Here is a 19,647-nt window from a genome sequence, read left to right as displayed (position 1 = left end):
CAACAAATTGAAGATGGGAAAGAGAAGGTAAGCCATTACCCCACCGCCAGCCTTGAATAGAATTCTGGGACACCTGATGCTTAATGAAACTGCCCAAGCCTTTAGCCATGATGATGAATAGATATGGGGAGAGAGGGTCACCCTGGCGGAGGCCTCTAGAAGCACCAAATAGTTGAGAAGGTTGACCATTAATAAGAACAGAAAAAGAGGCAGAAGTAACACAACTCATAATCCAACTCACCCAGTCAGAGCTAAATCCAAAAGAAAGAAGAATACTCCTTAGAAAGCTCCATTTAACTCTATCGTAGGCCTTAGCCATATCCAGCTTAACAAACATGGCTCTCTCCCTTGAAGTAGCCATAGAGTGAATAGCCTCAGTAGCAATAACCACCCCATCCAAAATTTGTCTGCCAACAACAAAACCACCTTGTTCTTCTGAGATAATAATGGGAAGCCACCTTTTCAATCTCTCAGCAATCAACTTAGTAATAACTTTGTAAACCACATTACATAAGGCAATTGGTCTAAAAAACTCCAATTGATTAGCACCCTCTCTCTTAGGAATAAGAGTCAAGAATGTAGAGTTCAAAGCTCGAAGCATCTGCTTGCTAGCATAGGATTCTTTAACCACCTCCAACAAATCATGATTAATGATGTCCCAAAATTTCTGAAAGAATTCAACTGGAAAGCCATCAGGACCAGGAGCCTTCCCCTTAGGCATGCCAAAGACTACCTCCTCCAGCTCTTCCAAAGAAATAGGACGCATGAGATAATCATTCATTTCCTAAGTGATAAGGGAAGGAATACAGGACAAAATAAGATTTTCTTCATTATCAGCAGGAGGAGAGTCCTCAGAGAAGAGGGTAGAGAAGTACCAAATAGCCTCCTGGAACAAAGCTGGCAAGGAATTTAGTTGGATACCTTGAGAATTAACCAAAGAAGAGATAATGCTCTGATTCCAGCGAGACTGCACTATTTTATGGAAAAAGGCAGTGTTACGATCACCTTCCTAGAGACAATCAACTCTAGCCTTTTGCTTCCAAAAAATTTCCTCTCGAAGTTCCCATTCTTCTAGAGCTCTAGAAGCAAGGGATTCAACCTTGCCAAGATCCTCTGAGAAACCTCGATCTCTAATCTCCCTTGTGATGACATCAAGATCTTCTTGAGCAAGCCTCTTCATAAAGTGAAGGTTCCAAAAGCATTCCCTATTCCATGGGTAAGTGCACCGAGTTGTGGTGCCAAAAAGATGACACCCTGTTTTTCCTTTCTGTTTTCAATAAGTGCGCACGCGCTATAGTCCGTGTGCGCTATAGTGCGCACACACTATGGCTTGGGTGTGCCAAGCCATAGTGCGTACGCGCTATTTAAAAAATAAATTAATTTTTCAAAGTGCGTACGTGCTATTTAAAAGTATATTTAAATAGTGCGTACGCACTATAGTGTGTACGCACCATAGTGTGTGTGCGTTTTTTGAAATTTTTTTTTTTACAAAGCGCGTACACGCTATTTGAAAGTAAATTTAACAAGCTCTAAATAGCACACACGCACTATTTAAAGATTTAAATACTACTAAGCCTAACATTTGGTATTGCTTTGGGAATCCAAACCAAAGCTTTGGAGTCCATAAACTGGTCTGAGACGTGTTTTGCTGCAAACATACAAAAAATGATTGATTTTTCTTGTGTGCTCTCCATCTAGTTTCTTCGTGGTTGAGCATCAATAAAATCAGGTTACATGACATTGTAGGTCTCTTTGTTAGCTACACAACCATATAATTTATTTTAAATTTGAACTATTTTAAGCCTTCCATCTATAATTTCTTTTGAATGTATGTCCATTTTTTGTCAAAAACCAACATGTACTAATTGGGCTATAGATTTTAGCTCATTCATCAAATTTTGAAAAAACTTAGTTTTTTAAAAACTAGACTCCATTCTACACACTTTGAAAAAAAGAAGTTTTGATTTTAGATTAGTTTTCAATCATTTATAGGGGGAGCACATAGATATTTCACATTTTTCGAATGTGTCCAATTAAAAAATTCATAAAAAAAAAAATACATATTATAAAATTACCCAAAAAATATGGGATAAACTACATAGTGTTAGGTAACTTTTGACTAGAGCGATTAAAGAATTTCAAAAAAAAAGTTAAAATTTTAGGGGGACCACACTTTGTACTATGTTATGTTTTTCTGGAAAAACCAGCACCACTTTTTGTGGCCCCCTTTTTTGAGGACCTAAAACTAAACCATTTTGAAAAAAAATTAGTAGTTTAGAAACTAGATTCAGAGGACTATGACTTTTTTTTTTGTCATATCTTAAAATTTTGAGCGTAACTATCTTCAAATTCTTGTTGAAGTCCAAAAATTGCTGATTTCAGGAAAAAGGTGTCCACTTATACCCCCCTTTTGGCACCACAACTTGGTGCACTTACCCCCATATCTTGAGCTACTTTTTAACATATTGAAGCCTTTTAGAAAATGAGAACATTGTAGTACCATATGCAGGGGCACCATCTTTCCACCAACAGAAAACACAATCATGAAGAGAGGAGTCCCGAAGCCACATCAACTGGAACTTAAAAGGAGGATGCTTCGGAACATAAGCCCCTATAGCGGAAAATTTGATTGGCCAATGATCTGAACCCCTCCAATCAAGGATTTTTGAAGAGATAGTAAGGGTGCCACTAACCCAAAAGCAAGAAACAAGAAATCTATCCAGACGTTCTGAGATAGCAGCAACACTAGTCCTGTGATTATTCCAGGTATAGAGACCATTAGAAGGCTTAACATCAGAGAGATGCAAAAGAGATATATGTTGCTGAAGAAGAGCAAAAGAAGGCCCCAATCTAGCGAAACCACCATGCTTCTCCTCCAGACTTAAAACTGAATTGAAGTCCCCTGCTAACACCCAAGGATGATAAGGATGACAATTTCTAACATATTGAATATGTTCCCAAAGTTCCTCCTTTCCCACAAGATCAACAGGTGCATACACATTAGTAACCATGATTACCTCTCTTGAGTCTAGAGCAGAAGCTACCATAGAGAGAGTTGAGCGAGAAGACATCCAGCCAAGAGGAGAAATTTTTTGAGGATCCCAAAATATAGCTAAACCACCTGCACTGCCTGTTGCCCCAACACACTGGCATTGGCCACGAGACCAAATACTAGAGGCATGTTGGACCATAGACTCCACAGAGAGCTTAGTCTCTTGGATACAAAAAACATCAGGGCTATGATCAACCACCAAGTTATGAATAGCCTTTTGTCTAGGGATGCTATTCAACCCCCTTACATTCCATGAGAGAATAATCATCATTGGGTAGAATTGGGAAAATGAGAATCCAAAGGTTTCACTGAACCAGACTCAATCAATATATCTCCTGTGAGTTTAATCTTCTCTTGGTCTATTTTGCGCCCAGTCCTTAGAGGAGGAGTAGAAGAAGCCCGCTTAAAGGGTCGAGACATCAACCCCAAGGGGAGAGGAGAACCCTTGCCCTTACCTGATGGTAGCACATCCTTAACCAAGTCAGCTAAAACAACATCATTATCCTCCAACACTGCAGGAGTCACCAGAGCCTCTGTCACAGGAGCTATAGGGACCTCACAGTTCTGATATAGTACAACTTGGGATGCCCCACAAGCATCATTAGGAACAGATCTCTCATCTGGGCAAACTGGATCAGAAGAGATAGGAGGAGGAATACCCTCCTCTAGAACCATACTATCTAGCACCTCAAAGCGGTTAAAACCTGAATCATATAATCTTTCTTTCAAAGGCCTCTTTTGACCACGACCCTTAACACGAGGGTGAACATGGATAAATCCATCCTTATCCTGCATTTGAGCCTTACCCTTACTTGTAGCATCTTGCGGATTCATCCCCTTGGTAGTATTAGCCATTTGAGATTGTCCTTTCCCTGTAGTATTTGCCAAACCACCAGTATTGCCAGCTGTAGAACCATCCATTCCTTTGAAAATTGAGTTACGGGGGCACTGACGCAGTAAATGACCATACTCATGACAAATTCGACAACGGAAAGGGATAGATTCATAATCTAACTACTGCACCCAAGAAAAATCCCCCATACAAATTTCTAAAGAATCTGGTAATGGGTTATTCAAATTAATTTCAACACAAATTCTAGCATAAGAAATAACCTTTTTATCGAGGGATTGATGTGCGATCGCAGCCGGCTTCCCCAACAAAGAAGCAATTTGTCAAAGGATGTCTTCACGCCAAAATTCCAAGGGAAGACGAGGCAAGCGAACCCAAATTGGCACTGTTGAAGGGAGATCCTCAGCAGAATTAAAACCTGAATGCCAAGGTTTGACAAATAACCCCACATGGTTGTAGAAATAAGGGCCTCCTTCAAAAACACGATCCCGATCAGACATGCAAGAGAATACAACAAAAAAATAACTATTCCCCGCCAACATAATCTCCATATCGCCTTCCACCTGCCATGAGCGGTGGATCCATGCCTCAAGAGCGGATAGGAAAATTCGGATTCCAAGAAATTTGCATATCAAAGCATGCTTGGTCCAATAATCAATGTCCTCCATTACAGCCGTTGGAGGAATAACCAGAACAGGGCGATCATGGCTACGCGGAAAAAAACTATTAACTTTTTTCAGCTTGGAGCTCTCCCCTGAATAAAACGATTCAGATCGCATTGCATGCATAGTTGGAGAAGAACCATCTCTTCTCACCAACGGAGAAGAAATCCCAGGCCCTGCCATGCAAACAATAAAACCCCAATCCAAAATTGACTGCAGAAGATATCCAAAAACACCGACGCAAATTATGTCCAGTAGCTAGCAATCCAAACAGAATAGAAAAATAGTAAAGATCAAACACCAAGAACAGGCTAGGGGAAAAACCCTAGCCCAGCTGGTAGCCAACGTTTCTCCACATTCTCAACTATATTGTGCTATTGTATTGAATATAACAAAATACAATAACCTTAAGATATGGAATTTCAAAATATTGAAAAAAATTATTAATTTTTATTGGTGCAAAATAATTTAGCTATTGCAATTGGCTTGAAAAGTGAAAGGAATAGTATATATAAATACGAAAATTAAAAATAAATCTAGAGGGTCTAATAAGTTCATATATATCTATTTGGAAACATTAGCTTAGATATGCTCAAAATGTAAATATAATTTGTTTAATACTTACTTTCAATTAATTATGAATGAGCATATTTCTATTATTAAATTTTAAAATATTTGAAATTTCTTTTTTATTGTATATTTTTTCATAAATTTAACTATTTTATTGTGAATATTTGTTTTCATTATAAATATGAAAAAATAAAACTTCCATGAAAATTTAATCTCTATAATTTCTCCATGCTATTGCCCACATTCAACATTATACCTCTCCCCCTAAGTCTGATGCCTACGCGGCCTCCAAAGAAGTACAAAAATAATAAAAATATATATAACAATCAAATTAAACATGCATGTGTACTATTTAAAAAAATAAGAAATTGATCAATAACAAAACTGTAAATCAAAAGCACATATAACGATTTAAGAATTATGAAGTAAATACTTAACAGGCAGCCAATCTTGTAGAGGATTTTGTAGAGTGTACATGCAGCTCATATAACATTGTCTATAATTCTATTGCATGCAAAAAGAAAAAAAAGGGGACAAAAACTCCTCAATTCTATGAAGTGCCAAATTCTAATTTCATCATAAATATGAAATAAATAAAGAAAAATTTAGAATACCTAAATTTTGATTCAGATAATAGATCCAAAGATGATGAGAGGGGAAAATTCAGAAGGAAAATTTAAAATTTTAAATATTTATATATGCTTATTCCACTCATATTCTCACTGCCAAACAGAACGTCAAAGTTGTAAACCAGTAGTACGAATGACGTAGCCCTCGAGGCCAGATGGTTTCTGAAGGCCTCTCCACTTGACTTCTCCTTTCTCACTTGGAGCTGAAATCATATAAAATGCCGCTTCTTCACCTTTAATAAACCATTTTTCCAGAAAGATTTTATTCCCGAGCCCTACAGCGAAGGTCATAAATATGCCAGAAATAGGCGCTGGGAGAGTCCCTGCAATATTCAGCTCATTTCTATTGTGGTCATATTGGATCAATTGTGTAGAGGTAAAGAGATACAAGGCTCCATTGCACGCACTTACAAAAGGCATACAGATGAACCCATTCGCATGCGTTTCCAAACGGTTCATCCCATCTATCATACATTCCCACCTTCTGGAAGAGGGATCAAAAGCCAAAATGGATAAACAATTTGTCACATAAAACTTACCGTGAACAAAACCACCTCTCGCAGTTCCCAGGGAGGTGTTCATGGCGGGGAGAAAATCCCATTTGTTCAACTCCACGTTGTAAACTAAAGCGCTACGGATCTCGTCACAAGATTCGTTATACCCTCCACCCACATAAATTAGTCCCCTCTCTTCATCGGCTCCCGATGCAAATTGAGTGTGCCACGCGGGCATTGGGCTCCCCTGCTTCCATTTCGAACAAGAAAAATCGAACAGCCACACATAATTTCCAGTATGTTTCCAACTCCCGTCTGCAATCAAAACAAGTCTTCTTTTTACGAAATGACAGTGATATCGGCAGCGACGACTTGAAGAGGGAGAGGGTGGGAGGTTTTTGCAGGAGTTGTTTTTGGGGTCATAAACGGCTACTTTGACCTGAATACCATCTGCTTCCCGGAGTATCATACAAACACGCTGCTCAGAAATCTTCAACCTTTTTCATTCCGAATAAAATTGAGGGTTTTGTAACGCGGCGTTCCAGCTTTTGCAAACAAGGGCGATGTTGTGATGAGAGCTCAACTCCACTCTCAAAAGACATTCCAATCCAATTTCCTCGGGCAGACCAGGAAATAGAGACCCCATTGCAGCATCACCAGACATACCAGAAATTGCACTCTCTGTTAAGATGGCCTTACCCTCAAGAGTGGTAAATTGTGCGCTTCTTATAAAACATGTCTTAGACACCAATCTAGTCACACCTAGTACATAATAATAATAATAATAATCAATCACACCACATAATAATCAATCTTGACTTTGACATCTTACCAGAAATTCTTTCAGACATATGTCTCTCCTAATTGTTATTGGGAGAAGTCTTCCATTACCCATGCTCGTCTTCTATATTTATAGGCCTTTATTGCCCAATTTATTTTAAGAAAAACAGATCCCATATTCAGAACAACTTTTATTTTTTTAATAAATATCTCATCTCCTATAATTAGAAAACAATTTAATATTATATATTCTCTTATTCTGTTTTATTTTCTTTTAGACTTTAATTTCATTTTTGTTATAAATTTAATTATTTAGTTAGTTGATTTTATATATATTCTCTTTATTGTCATATTTTTATTACAAACAAGTTATTCAATGATCTTCATTTTGTTAAAATTTCTAATAGAAAAGAAATATTATGTTATGTTAATTCTTTTTCAACTACTATAAATTAGATATATGTTTCTAATTCTTTTTCAACTACTATAAAATTATAAAATTAGATATATGTTTCTAATTTACTATAAAAAGAAATTTAGAAACAATGTGATAAATGATCTAAAATAAAAATCATCATAATATTTTTTCTTCAATTTGATATAAATTTAGACATTATGTTTCATTTGTTAGAAACAATTTAATATAGATTAAACTAATTAGAAATAAGTATTATATCTTAATAGTAAAATTATTTTAAATTATATATTTGATTCAAATTTATAATATATATTAAATTGATATTAAAACTATTTTTGATTTAATTTTTAAACTTCACATTATACTTATTATTATTATATTATTTAGAATCATAAACACAAAATCATTTTTATTAGATTTTATATAAACAAATAATTAATTTTTATTAGATCTTAATAGACTTTAGTTCTTTCATATATATTTATTATAAAAAATGATTTTAAATATAAATATAGCACATTCAAAATATTCAAAATAAATTAATATAAATTATAAATATTGATGATACAAGAAATAATTATATGTATGATTTTAATATTATTAACCAAAACTATCTTTTAACTATTTAAAATTGAAAAATAAAGTGACTCAAATGCACAAACATGAACCAAACAACAGAACACAACATATTATAAACACCTAATCATTTTTATCAATTAAATTTCCAATTAAAACTAAGCATTCTTTACATATTCTTTTTTTTTCGTTTATTTATTTCTCTCATTCAATGTTTAATTTGTGATGTATTGAATTTGATGTGATGATTTTTAACGTGCATAGTGTTCTTAGATACTAAAATTGTTGGACAAAATTTTAAATCCTCATAATTTTTAAACTATGGGTATTTTTGGAATGCACCTCATTTTAAGTATTAAAATGGTGGCTTCAACTCAGGAATTTTGTCCTTCAAATATTTTTGGTTCATTCTTAACTCCGTTCTGCCTTTTGAATTTTCAAATTCTAGTTCATTGAGTCTTAAGTTATCTTTAAGTTAATGAAGACATTGAAATACATGTTTTCCACTCAATCATTAACCACTAACCTCTAAAGAAGTTAAAGTTTAAGATTCCAAACAAGTGTTTCAATTTGAAATCTTTAACCTCTCATCTAAAAAGGTTAAGATCCAAATTCAAATCACGTGTTGTAAAGGGTGTTATCAGTTAATAAATGATGAGAATTCAAAGATGAATCATCTCAGACCAGTTCGGCCTTGAATTCGGTCCTCCATCCAGCGGCACGTGCCTCTACAAGATTCAAAATTTCTATGCAATGAGGGATCATGAACATGATTCGTTTCATTCAATAATCATACATAGAGCCTGAATATTGTGATTTTGATGTTTCTGCAGGTATATTTTTTAATATGGCTTTGAAATCTTGAAGGATACGAGTGACAACTCAAGCTTCATTCCAAGCCCGCAGTGCCTTTAGAAGTTAGTCAAAGAAATATTTAGAACTTTCTGATTGCCACCTCAGTATAATAGCACGTTTTCTTCTGTGAGCATGTGGTTGAGAATCATAGGCGCGTATGTGCAACATACAAGTCCAGATAGACATGGAAAATGTGCAAGCATTCGGTATACAAGCTGTGAATTACATGACAAAATGCGCAGTTGAAAATTCCAAAGCTTTCAGTGGGGGGAAAGATTTGAAGTCATAGAGTAAGCTGCATCGATATCTCACTTCTCAGCTCATAACTTATAAAGCACCAATGGAAGAAAGCAGAGGTTGTTGTAGCTGGGGAGATGAAGTTGTATGTCAATTTCAGGAAACTGCAGGCCAAAATAAAGAACTCATAATATGTTTGTTCATATGCGGTTTTTCCCTCTCAAAGTGCACCTATGTTTGACGTCTTTGGCCTTGTTTCTAGTTAGCGGCTTCCACTTGGCAGAGATGATAAGACACGATTGAAGGCTAACATTCATAATATGTTTCTTGGTTTCATGATCTAATATAATTGGAGCCTTTATATATGCTCCACCTGTTCATTTGTAATTGATTTTTAACACTATTTGGTGAACTAGGATAAATTGGTGTTGCATCCGTTAGTTTTTTCTTTTTGCATTTAAATCTTTTCAATTGATATCATAGCACAAGTTGTGCAGATTGGAAATGGGTGTTGAATTTTCAGATAAATGGAGGATGCAAAAGTGGAGAAATTCATAGGTAAGAACTTCAGCGTATGGAAAGTGCAAGTGTGTTCCTTGTTGGTTAAGCAAGACCTATCAATTGCAATTGAAGGAAAAAGTAAGAAACAAACTTCAATGACGGATGGAGTTTGGGAAAAGACTAATGAGAAGGTGATGACATCAGTTTTTCTCTCACTCAATGTTCAATGTTTTGAATGAAAAGACAACAAAGGCAGTTTGGGATAAACTTCAAAACATGTATCAAAAGACATCAGTTGCGAATAAAACATTCGTTATGAAGAAGCTCTACAAGTTGAAAATGAAGGAAGGGATTGTGATGTCAAATCATATAAATAATTTTAACACTTTATTATGTCAAGTAACCTCAGTTGGTGTGACTCAAGATGATGAAGCCAAAGTTATCATCTTATTGTATTCCTTACTTGACAATTGGGATCTCATGGTTACAGTAGTTAGCACTTCAAATTCTACAAAGACAAAACTAGTCTATAATGAAGTTGTCACCACTTTACTTAGTGAAGATATGATAAGAAGTAACAAAAACTACTCATCTAGTGATACACTCACCATGAATAGGACCGAGAGAAGGGGAATAAGCCATCATAGAGGTAATAATGATTACAATCAAAGGAAATCTAGATCACTCAATCAATCAAAGTCAAGGGGTAAGAATGGAGAGTGCTGGTTTTGTGGTACGCCTAGCCACTCAAAGAAAAATTGTTGGCCTTACAAGAAGGCACAAGAGAAGATAAGAAATATTGAAGAAACTACAACCTATGAAAGGGATGGTAGTGCGTTAATTCTTTCTACAAGTGACTCCAAATCAGATTCTTGGGTGATAGATTTTGGAGCCTCCTTCCATGCTACTTCATGTACGGATTGCTTCACAAATTACAATGAAGGATAATTTGGATAAGTATTTCTTAGATACAATAGATCTTGCAAAATAGTCATTAAAGGTGGCATTATGTTGCAGCTAGAAGATGGAGGTCAATGGTTGTTAAGGATGTTCGCCATGTTCCTAAATTAAGGCAAAATCTGATTTCTCTTAGTCAATTTTTTGCACAAGGATATCATCCTTTCTTTCATTTGGATTCTTGGAAAGTCACCAAGGCTTCGTAGATTATTGCCAAGGGGAATAAAATTAGTAGTCTTTATCTCTTTGAAAGGCCTACTAAAGTAAGCACTTTTATGATAGTCATGGACAATGATGTGGTACTTTGGCATCAAAGATTAGGCCACATGAGTAAGAAATGACTTGAGGTAATGCTCAAAAGGGATAAACTATAGGGTCTCCAATCAACAAACTTGGAATTTTGTGAAAATTATCTTTATGAAAAGAAAAAGTGGGTCAACTTCTTGAAAGATGGGCATGGCATGAAGGAAAAACCATTAGAACTTGTGCACTCGGGTGTCTTTGGTCCTGCCGAGGTAAGTTCCTTAGAAGTTGCTAAATATTTTATTACTTTCCTTGATGATTGTACTAGGAAATTTTGGATATATATGATGGACAATAAATCTAAAGTATTTCCTAAATTCAAAGTTTTCAAAGCTCTTGTCAAAAACCAAAGAGGTCAATAATAAATGCTTGAAAATGGATAATGGAGGTGAGTTTTTTTGCTGGAGTTTGATAATTATTGTACAAATAATCATATTTGAAGGGTGAAAGTTGGTCCCTACACCCCTCAAGAGAATGGGGCAGCAGAAAGACTCAATAGGACCATACTTGAGAAAGCTCAGTTATGCTTTGAAATGCAGGTTTGGGAAAAGAGTTTTGGGTTGAAGCATGCAATACAATGGTCTACCTAATAAATTGAAGTCCTTCATCAATTCCAAAAGAGGAATGGAAAGGAAGATGAGTTTCTTACTCACATCTTTCAGTCTTTAGGTGTGAAGCCTATGTACATGTTCCCAAAGAAAAGAAAAGTAAGCTAGATTTTAAATCACAAAAGGAATTTTTTTTTGGTTATGGAGAGGACGAATTTGGGATCTAGTAGAGAAGAAGGTTATTTGAAGTAAAGACATTGTTATCAATGAGAAAAAATTTCCAGCTTTGCATACTGAGGAAATATTACAAAAGGAATATGTGCCAATTTTTGCACAAAGGAATATTGAAACTAATATACAATTGATTCCCAATTCAACTTCATATAGTCCTACTTCTATTTTGTTTCCTACATGTAATTCTACAAAGGAGACAAAATATAGTGAATACAATACACAATTTGAAGAAGCATATAGGCGGTGTTTAATGATGGAACATGGAATTAAAAATATGGACACCTCTCCTCCCACACAAAATACAAAGATGTGTCAAATTATCTCTACAAATACATGTTACACATCCCTTCTAAAATTGTAGGAAGATATGGATAGTTAGCAAAAACATGTCAGTCAAATAGCTTTAAATCATAGTGAATCAATTCACCTCATTGAATGACATTATAGTATTCCACATGGGGTTGTACTTTGTTTCAAAACATACCATCCATGACATCTCTCCATCACTACACAACTACCATGAAGGAAAACTCACACCTAAGGGTCATATGCATCGCAATCTAACACAATATTACCATTCATTTGATGGTTATGGAATCCAAAGTCCCAGTGGGTTTGAAGATATGAATGAGCCTCCAAGTATTACCCACAGTTTAGGCACTCAAACACCTTTTTATCACCATGAATTTGTTATTTTTGGTAGCTTTGGGCAGTTGTTCATCCATATGTGATTAATTAGAAAATAATTGTTTTGCTAACTAATGGGTTATAATAGGGACAAATAAAGTTTGTTAATTAATTGACTTCTTTTAGAAGAAACTAGAAACCACCTTGGTTAGGGTTGTTAAGTTGTTTTAATCTCAACTATTGATTGAGAATCAATCCTGGCCATTCGTTTTCTAATAGGAGTACTATAAAAGGGGATCAGGGGGCATTTGGAGAACACAAGTTGTAGAAGCATTTGTAGTGTTAGCAAATGAATTTGCAGTGTTAGAAAATAGTCTTCCAATGTTAGAAAGGGTGTAGTGATAGCATTGGAAATAGCAATGGAGGAATATCAATGGGAGAAACTGGGAAGTTGTCAGAGTTCTACTAGTGAGAGGCAAGGAATTTTTGTATCTCTTGATTTGCTTAATATAATTTCCTCATCTGTAGAATTAGTTTTCCCTTAGGGGTTTTTCCAGGGACAATTTATCCAAAAATATTGTGTTCTTTGTGTTTCTTATTTCTTTCCATATTTTATTGGTGAAGTTGTAGTTGTGTTATTTTTATATATTAGTTATGAGTTAATTTTTGGCTGTTTAATAATTGTTTAAGATAGGAGATTAATAATCAGTGATTGCAAGAGGAATTTTCACATGGTATTCGAGCGATGTTGAGGGTAGAAGAGTTTTTCCCTAGGAAAGAAATAAAGGGTTTATATAGCCTAGTGTGATCTCTTTAGATTTATTATTGCTTTAATCCCTTTAGATGACTTCAGCTAGTTTGAGAGATTAGGATAGATTGGATGGTACCTCAAATTTTGATGTCTGGAAGGCTAAACATTTTTTTATTGTTGGAAGAAAATGGTATCAAGGATTATGTTACCACTATTGTAGCTGTAGCTACAGATATGACACAACTTGTAGCATACAAAAAGGATGATGCCAAGGCAAGGAGGATAATCCTTGATGGTGTCAAGGATCATATTGTTTCACATATCTCAAAGCTAGATACAACAAAGAAGATGTAGGATGTCATTCTGAATTTGTACCAAAATACTACCACCAATAGGAAGAGGATTCTCAAAGAGAAGTTGAAGAATACCTTGATGAACTTGGGAGAAGATGTCACAAGTTACCTCACCAGGCTTAGACTTGTCAAGGAAAAGTTAATAGCTATTGGAGATAGCCCTAGTGATGATGACCTATTGAGAATAGCTCTAAATAAGTTTACTAAGAAATGAGGTGTCTTTGTTCAAGTTGTGAGTGTATGAGATACCTTATCAAGTTTGGATTGACTATGGACTGATTTCACTTAGGAGGAGTTTAGACTAAGTCTTATCAATGGGGCCAACAAGAGTAAAAAAAGTGAGGTGGAATAGGAAAACGTTTCCCTAGAGGGGAAAGAAAAAGCAAAGAAGGGGTCTATTAAAGGATCGAATTCACAAAGTGAGAAGAAGAAAAAGACCTTTCTAAGGTCAAGTGCTTTGGTTGTTACGAGTATGGTCACCATGTCATTGATTTCCCAAAAAGGAAGAAGACAAAGAAGCAGTTGGCAGCTTTAGCAAGTATAGAAGAACTCTTGAGTAGAATGGAAGATGAGTTTTCACTCATAGCTTGTATGTTAGCTCAACCTCATAGTGTGTTTGGTATATAGATAGTGGGGTGTCATTTCATATGATAGAAGCTAGAGGGTACTTCTCTAGTTATAAGGAGGAGAATACCAATATCTTGATTTCTATGAGAAACTTGTCCATACTCAACCTAGTTGGAAAAGTGACTATTCAGTTTCAAATAGAGAATGGAAAGATAATTCCACTTCATAATGTGTTACATGTGTTAGGCTTAGGTATGAATTATAGTTGTTTTTCTTTTCTTGAAGATAGGGGGTATATTGTACTCTTTAAAGGGACACATGTGTTGATTAAGCATAAAGGATTGGTTGCCATTATAGGTTGTAGTTTGATACTCCTAAGGCAGTCATGAGCAACAATAATCCTAGAGATCTTGGAGAGCTATGGCATAAGAGGATGAACCATTTTCATCATGGAGCACTCAAATTGCTTCGTGAGATGGTAACAGGTGTTCTAGAGTTGAGCACAGAGCATGATGATGTATACAAGGGATGCATGTTGGGGAAGTTTGTGAAAGAATATTTTCCAAGGAGTGACACCAGATCTGAGGGTATTCTTGATCTAGTACATTTAGATGTATGTGAACCGATCTCGACAAAGTCTTTGAAAGGATATGAGTACTATGTTACTTTCATTGATGATTTCTCTAGGAAGACCTAGATATACTTCTTAAAGACCAAGGATGAGGTTTTTAGTTGATTCCAAGAGTTCAAGGCTCTTGTTGAGAACTCGACAGGAAAGAAGATAAAAGTTCTTTAGTTAGACAATGGAGGCAAGTATAAAGGAAGTAACTTCCAAGAGTTTTGTACCAAGGAAGGAATCAAGAGGGAGTGGATTGTTCCTTACAATCCACAGAAGAATGGAGTTGCTGAGAGGAAGAACCATTCTATATTGGAGGTGGCAAGGGCTATGGTGCATGACCAAGACATGCCCCACTATTTATGGGCAAAAGTATGTAGTACAAAAATCTACATTGAGAATAGGATTCCACACAAGGTAGTAGGGAAGATGACACCATACATGAAGCTTTCACAAGAAAGAAGCCAGATATTGGTCACTTTAATTTTTTTGGGAGTTTTGCATATTTTCATATACCAAGTGATACACGTACCAAGTTAGATTAGACTATAGAGAGAGAGAGTGCTTCGTAGGGTATAGTGAAACCTCAAAGACATATAGGATTTGTATCCCCAAGACCCAAAGAATTATTGTCAAACGTGATGTCAAGTTCATGGAGGACAAGGCATTTAGAAGGTCTAGAAATTTGCTAACAGATGATCAAAGTGAGCAACCAACAAAAGCTCCAAGGCCTAGTCAATGGTAACAAAGCTCTAGTACAACTACTAGTACAAGCATCAACTCATGTGGTGAAGATTCATAGAGAGTGGAGTAATAGGTGCAACAAGAAATACATATTGAAGACTTAGAAGTTGATATTTTATCCTCTACAGTTGGCAGTAGGAACTGCAAGGTTCAAGAGACACAAAGGGATACTCAGGAGTTTGTGGGAGCTCCTAGAAGGAGTATTACAGAGTAGAGACAACCAACCAAGTTCAATGACTATGTGGAATTAGCTAGTTAGTTGGTATATAGTGAACCTTCTAGCTATCAAGAGGTTGCACAACATCAGATATTGTAGGATGCTATGGTTGAGGAGCATAACTCAATTACATGGAATGATGTGTGGGAGGTAGTGCCTAGACTAACAAATACATCTATAGTTGGATCACATTTGATCTATAGGGTAAAGAATGATGTAGATGGTAGCATTAAGAAATAAAAGGCAAGGTTCATGGCTAAAGGGGTTCTCGCAAAAAGAGGGAATAGACTATGAGGAGACATTTTCTCCAGTGGCCATTTATAATTCTATACAAGCTATATTCTCATTTGCAACATAGATGATATGGAAAATCCATCAAATAGATGTCAAGATGGCATTCCTTAATGGAAAGTTGAAGATGGAGGTATACATAGAGAAACCATAAGGCTTTGTAGCAAACATCAAAGAGACCCACATGTGTAGATTGAAGAAATTCTTGTACGGACTTAAGAAAACTCCTAGAGTGTGTTATGAACACATTGATACATACTTGCAGGAAATAGGCTTTGTGAAGAGTGAAGTAGATGCTAACCTCTTCTACTTGGTGGTTGGTGGTGAGGCTCTCATTCTTGTTATTTATGTGGATGACCCATTTCTTATAGGTGCACTATGGCTTATAGAGGATTGCAAGAGGGACCTTGTAGAAGAGTTTTAGATGAAGGATTTAGGACTTATGCATTGGTTTTTAGGCATGGAGGTGTGGCAAACAGATGGAGAGATTTTCCTTGGTCAAGGGAATATTTCATTGAAATCTTGAAGAGATTCAAGATGGAGGATTGCAAAACCATCTCTATACCCATGATAAAAAATTGGAGGAAGGTAGATACATCTAGGAGAAAGGATGTATATCCCACTTTATATAGGCAGTTGATTGGCTCACTTATGTATTGGCCAATAGTAGACCAAATATAGCTTTTGCATTAAACTCTCTTAGTTAGTTCATGGATAACCAATGATAATGCATTAGACAATGACCACGTATGTGTTATGTTACTTGTGTGTTACAATTGAGTATGGGATCATATATCTTTGAGGTGAAGTTATCAGGTTGATAGATTATACTGATGCAGATTGGGCGAGTAGTACAACAGACAAAATGAAAACTTCAGGGTGTTGTTTTAGTTTGGGATCAAGAGTTGTATCTTGGTTCAATAAGAAGTAGAAGTCTGTGGCTCTGAGTTCAGCAGAAGCATAATACATAACCACTAGCATGGTGACATGTGAAGCTATATGGCTTCAAATGTTGTTAGTAGCCTTATTTGGTCAGAAGGTTAAGACTACTATGATATACTACAATACTCAGAGTTGCATCAAGTTGTTTGAGAATTTAGTATTTCATGATAGGTCTAAAAATATAGACATTAGATATCACTTCATTAATGATTTTGTACAATGGAGAGTTGTTCAATTACAACACATACCTATAGAGGAGTAGGTAGCAAACATTCTAACATAACCAAAAACTACATCATGGAATAACTACAAGTATGGATCTATTAAATAATATAAAATTAAAAAGGATGTCACTTGGCAAAACTAGAACACATAATCATTCGCTGTATAGGTCATAAGGTATGAAAAGCTCAAAGAATATACATCATGGATAATATACAACATCTCATAAGAGCTCTGACAAATCAAGTATAGTACAAAAAAATATAACCATCCAACTGAAATATAAGATCATATAGAAAGGATCAACTATATAGGTACATCCAACAATCAGATCTCAATGGTATAAGTAAAAAGAACTACCACCTGATCTCATGGAACCTAAATGGCCCACTCCCACCGTGCTAAGGGGATAATCTCAAGTCCCATACATATATCAATCCACAAGTCATAAACAACATTTAGGTCAAGGAAATCCTAAAAGAAAACTATCTCAAAGGTACCAAGACACAAGAATCATCTAAACCCAGAGGCAAAAAAGACATGTAGAAAATCTACTATGCAAGTGGGAAAGTTTCATTGCATGATCCAACTCTAATGTTACCCTAGTAGCCTCTCTAGACTATGCCCACCTAGTGTCTCTATGAATCACTAGTATCCTTTCGTACAAACAAGGCATACTAACGAAGCAAGGTCACAAACAAGCATCCTCTCTACTCCCATCCTAGTGTGTACTAGCACTTGAGGCATAGACAAGGAAAATAAATACTCTTATTAATTCATTTTAAAACCCATTTAATGAAATTTTATCACTTATTAAAATAAATTACAATGGGTTACCCAGGCAGCCATTTTGGTCTCTGACCTCCATTGCAAGCCACTTCCCAATGTACACATAGATTAACTACCCTAGGCTCTTAAAAGTACAAATCATAAAATCATAGTTTTCACCTCAGCCCTTTACAAGCAACTGGAAAGCACCTATAGATCAAACATAGTATTCACCTTAGTTCTTTACAAGCAACTTGAAAGCACCTAATGACAAATCTCAATATCACCTTAGTCCTATATAAGCAACTAGAAAGCACCAAAAGATAAAACACAATAATCACCTTAGTCCTATACAAGCAACTGGAAAGCATCAAAAGATAACTAATTGAAGACTCAAAGGTTACACCAAGAAAGTCAAGAAAACTGCAAAGCACCACAAATATCCAAACAAACTCAACATAGAAACTATGTGACACATCACCATGGTTGGGTATAAAAGATCATATACATAACATCATCATGACATCACATGACATCACCAAAATAGTAACTCCCAACCTCTGGTAAACATCCAAACTAGTCAACACTCTATGTTAACCCCAAACCCAACACAAAAGAAATCATACAACTAGTAGTGTAGTTTCATAGATTTTGTTTGGTTTGAAAACATACAATTTTGATTTAACAATAAGGTTCAAGTTTACGTTTCATTATAAGTTTTCGACTAAATAAAGTTTACAATTTTTCCCTTATAACTAAACCCCTTTTTTCTATTAAAACCAAATACTTAATTAACACTAACTCACAAAACCAATACATTTATTGAATACTATAAAACAAATTAAATAATAATTATTTAATTAGTTAAATAATAATTAATAAATTATTAATAAAATAATACACGTTTATTAATAACCATAATCATTAAATAATAATATAATAAAAATTTAATTTAAAATTATTATATAATATTTTAATATTAATTTAATTGATTAATAAATAAAAATTAACAAATTATATTAATTAACAAAAACTATTTTTTTTTGTTAAATTATTTAAAATTTAATAATTTTAAATATATTTAATTTGTTTTTAAATAAAAATGTTTATGGCCTGTGACCTTAAAGGCAAAAACTGTTGCGGCAGTGCCGCTGCTACAACAACCACAACATATTCTCGTAGGGCAGTACCTGCTGCTACAACAATAGTCCTAGCTGTCATACAACCAACCTATGTCATGGGTGGGTGGGGAATTGGTGGCCCTGCCCACCTTTTAATATATATGTTTTTAATTTTTTTAAAAAAAATTATTCAAGACAAAAACAAACAAACTTCCTCCATCACAAGCAATTTCAATTCTTTTTTAATGATATTTAATAAATTTATCACAGTAAAATCACTTACTATGGTATAAATAAATAAATAAATAAATAAATAAATAAATAAATAAATATATATATATATATATATATATATATATATTCATGTGTCAGATCTGATAGGAAAATTACAAATAACTAATCAAGTTTCACATCTCAAATTTGTTTAATTCCTTTCCAAAGCCTACTTGAAATAAAATATAAATCTTTAATTCCCAAAATGAGGGTTTCTACATTTTCAATTCATATACAGATAATTTCAAAACAAAGAACAATGAAATTCATAACAAGGGTTTCAACCCAATTCAATTCCAAAAATAATTTCATTTAGACACAAAGAAGATAGAGAATTCAAAGAACGAAAACTACTGCGCAAAACTCACAAGATCCTACCTAGATCTGATGCTAAAATAATCAATGCATGGAGCTCACAAGTAATTGTCCTTCTGAAAACCTTCTTCTAAGAAATTGGCTCCTCGAAATCTCGGTATGAAGAAATGAACT

General features: G+C 34.9%; 1 protein-coding gene across 1 annotated transcript; it reads right to left on the bottom strand.

The window, feature by feature from the left end:
• Positions 1–5,871: 5,871 nt before the first annotated feature.
• LOC149538012 (F-box/kelch-repeat protein At1g15670-like) lies at positions 5,872–6,726 on the bottom strand. Its single transcript, XM_089802411.1, has one exon. The coding sequence runs from the start codon at positions 6,724–6,726 to the stop codon at positions 5,872–5,874; it is 855 nt and encodes a 284-aa protein (XP_089658537.1).
• Between the last annotated feature and the right edge of the window lie 12,921 nt (positions 6,727–19,647).

This window comes from Cupressus sempervirens, chromosome 9 (assembly GCF_028749045.1).
Source record: "Cupressus sempervirens isolate cs-2001-9-10 chromosome 9, ASM2874904v1, whole genome shotgun sequence".
In the NCBI taxonomy this organism is placed as follows: Eukaryota; Viridiplantae; Streptophyta; class Pinopsida; order Cupressales; family Cupressaceae; genus Cupressus; species Cupressus sempervirens.
The sequence above is the reverse complement of the archived record's forward strand: the minus strand, read 5'-3'. Positions and strand labels throughout refer to the sequence as shown.

Bases quoted from the DNA above. Each gene is read 5' to 3' on its own strand.
- LOC149538012 (XM_089802411.1), bottom strand. From the start codon at position 6,726: ATGATACTCCGGGAAGCAGATGGTATTCAGGTCAAAGTAGCCGTTTAT.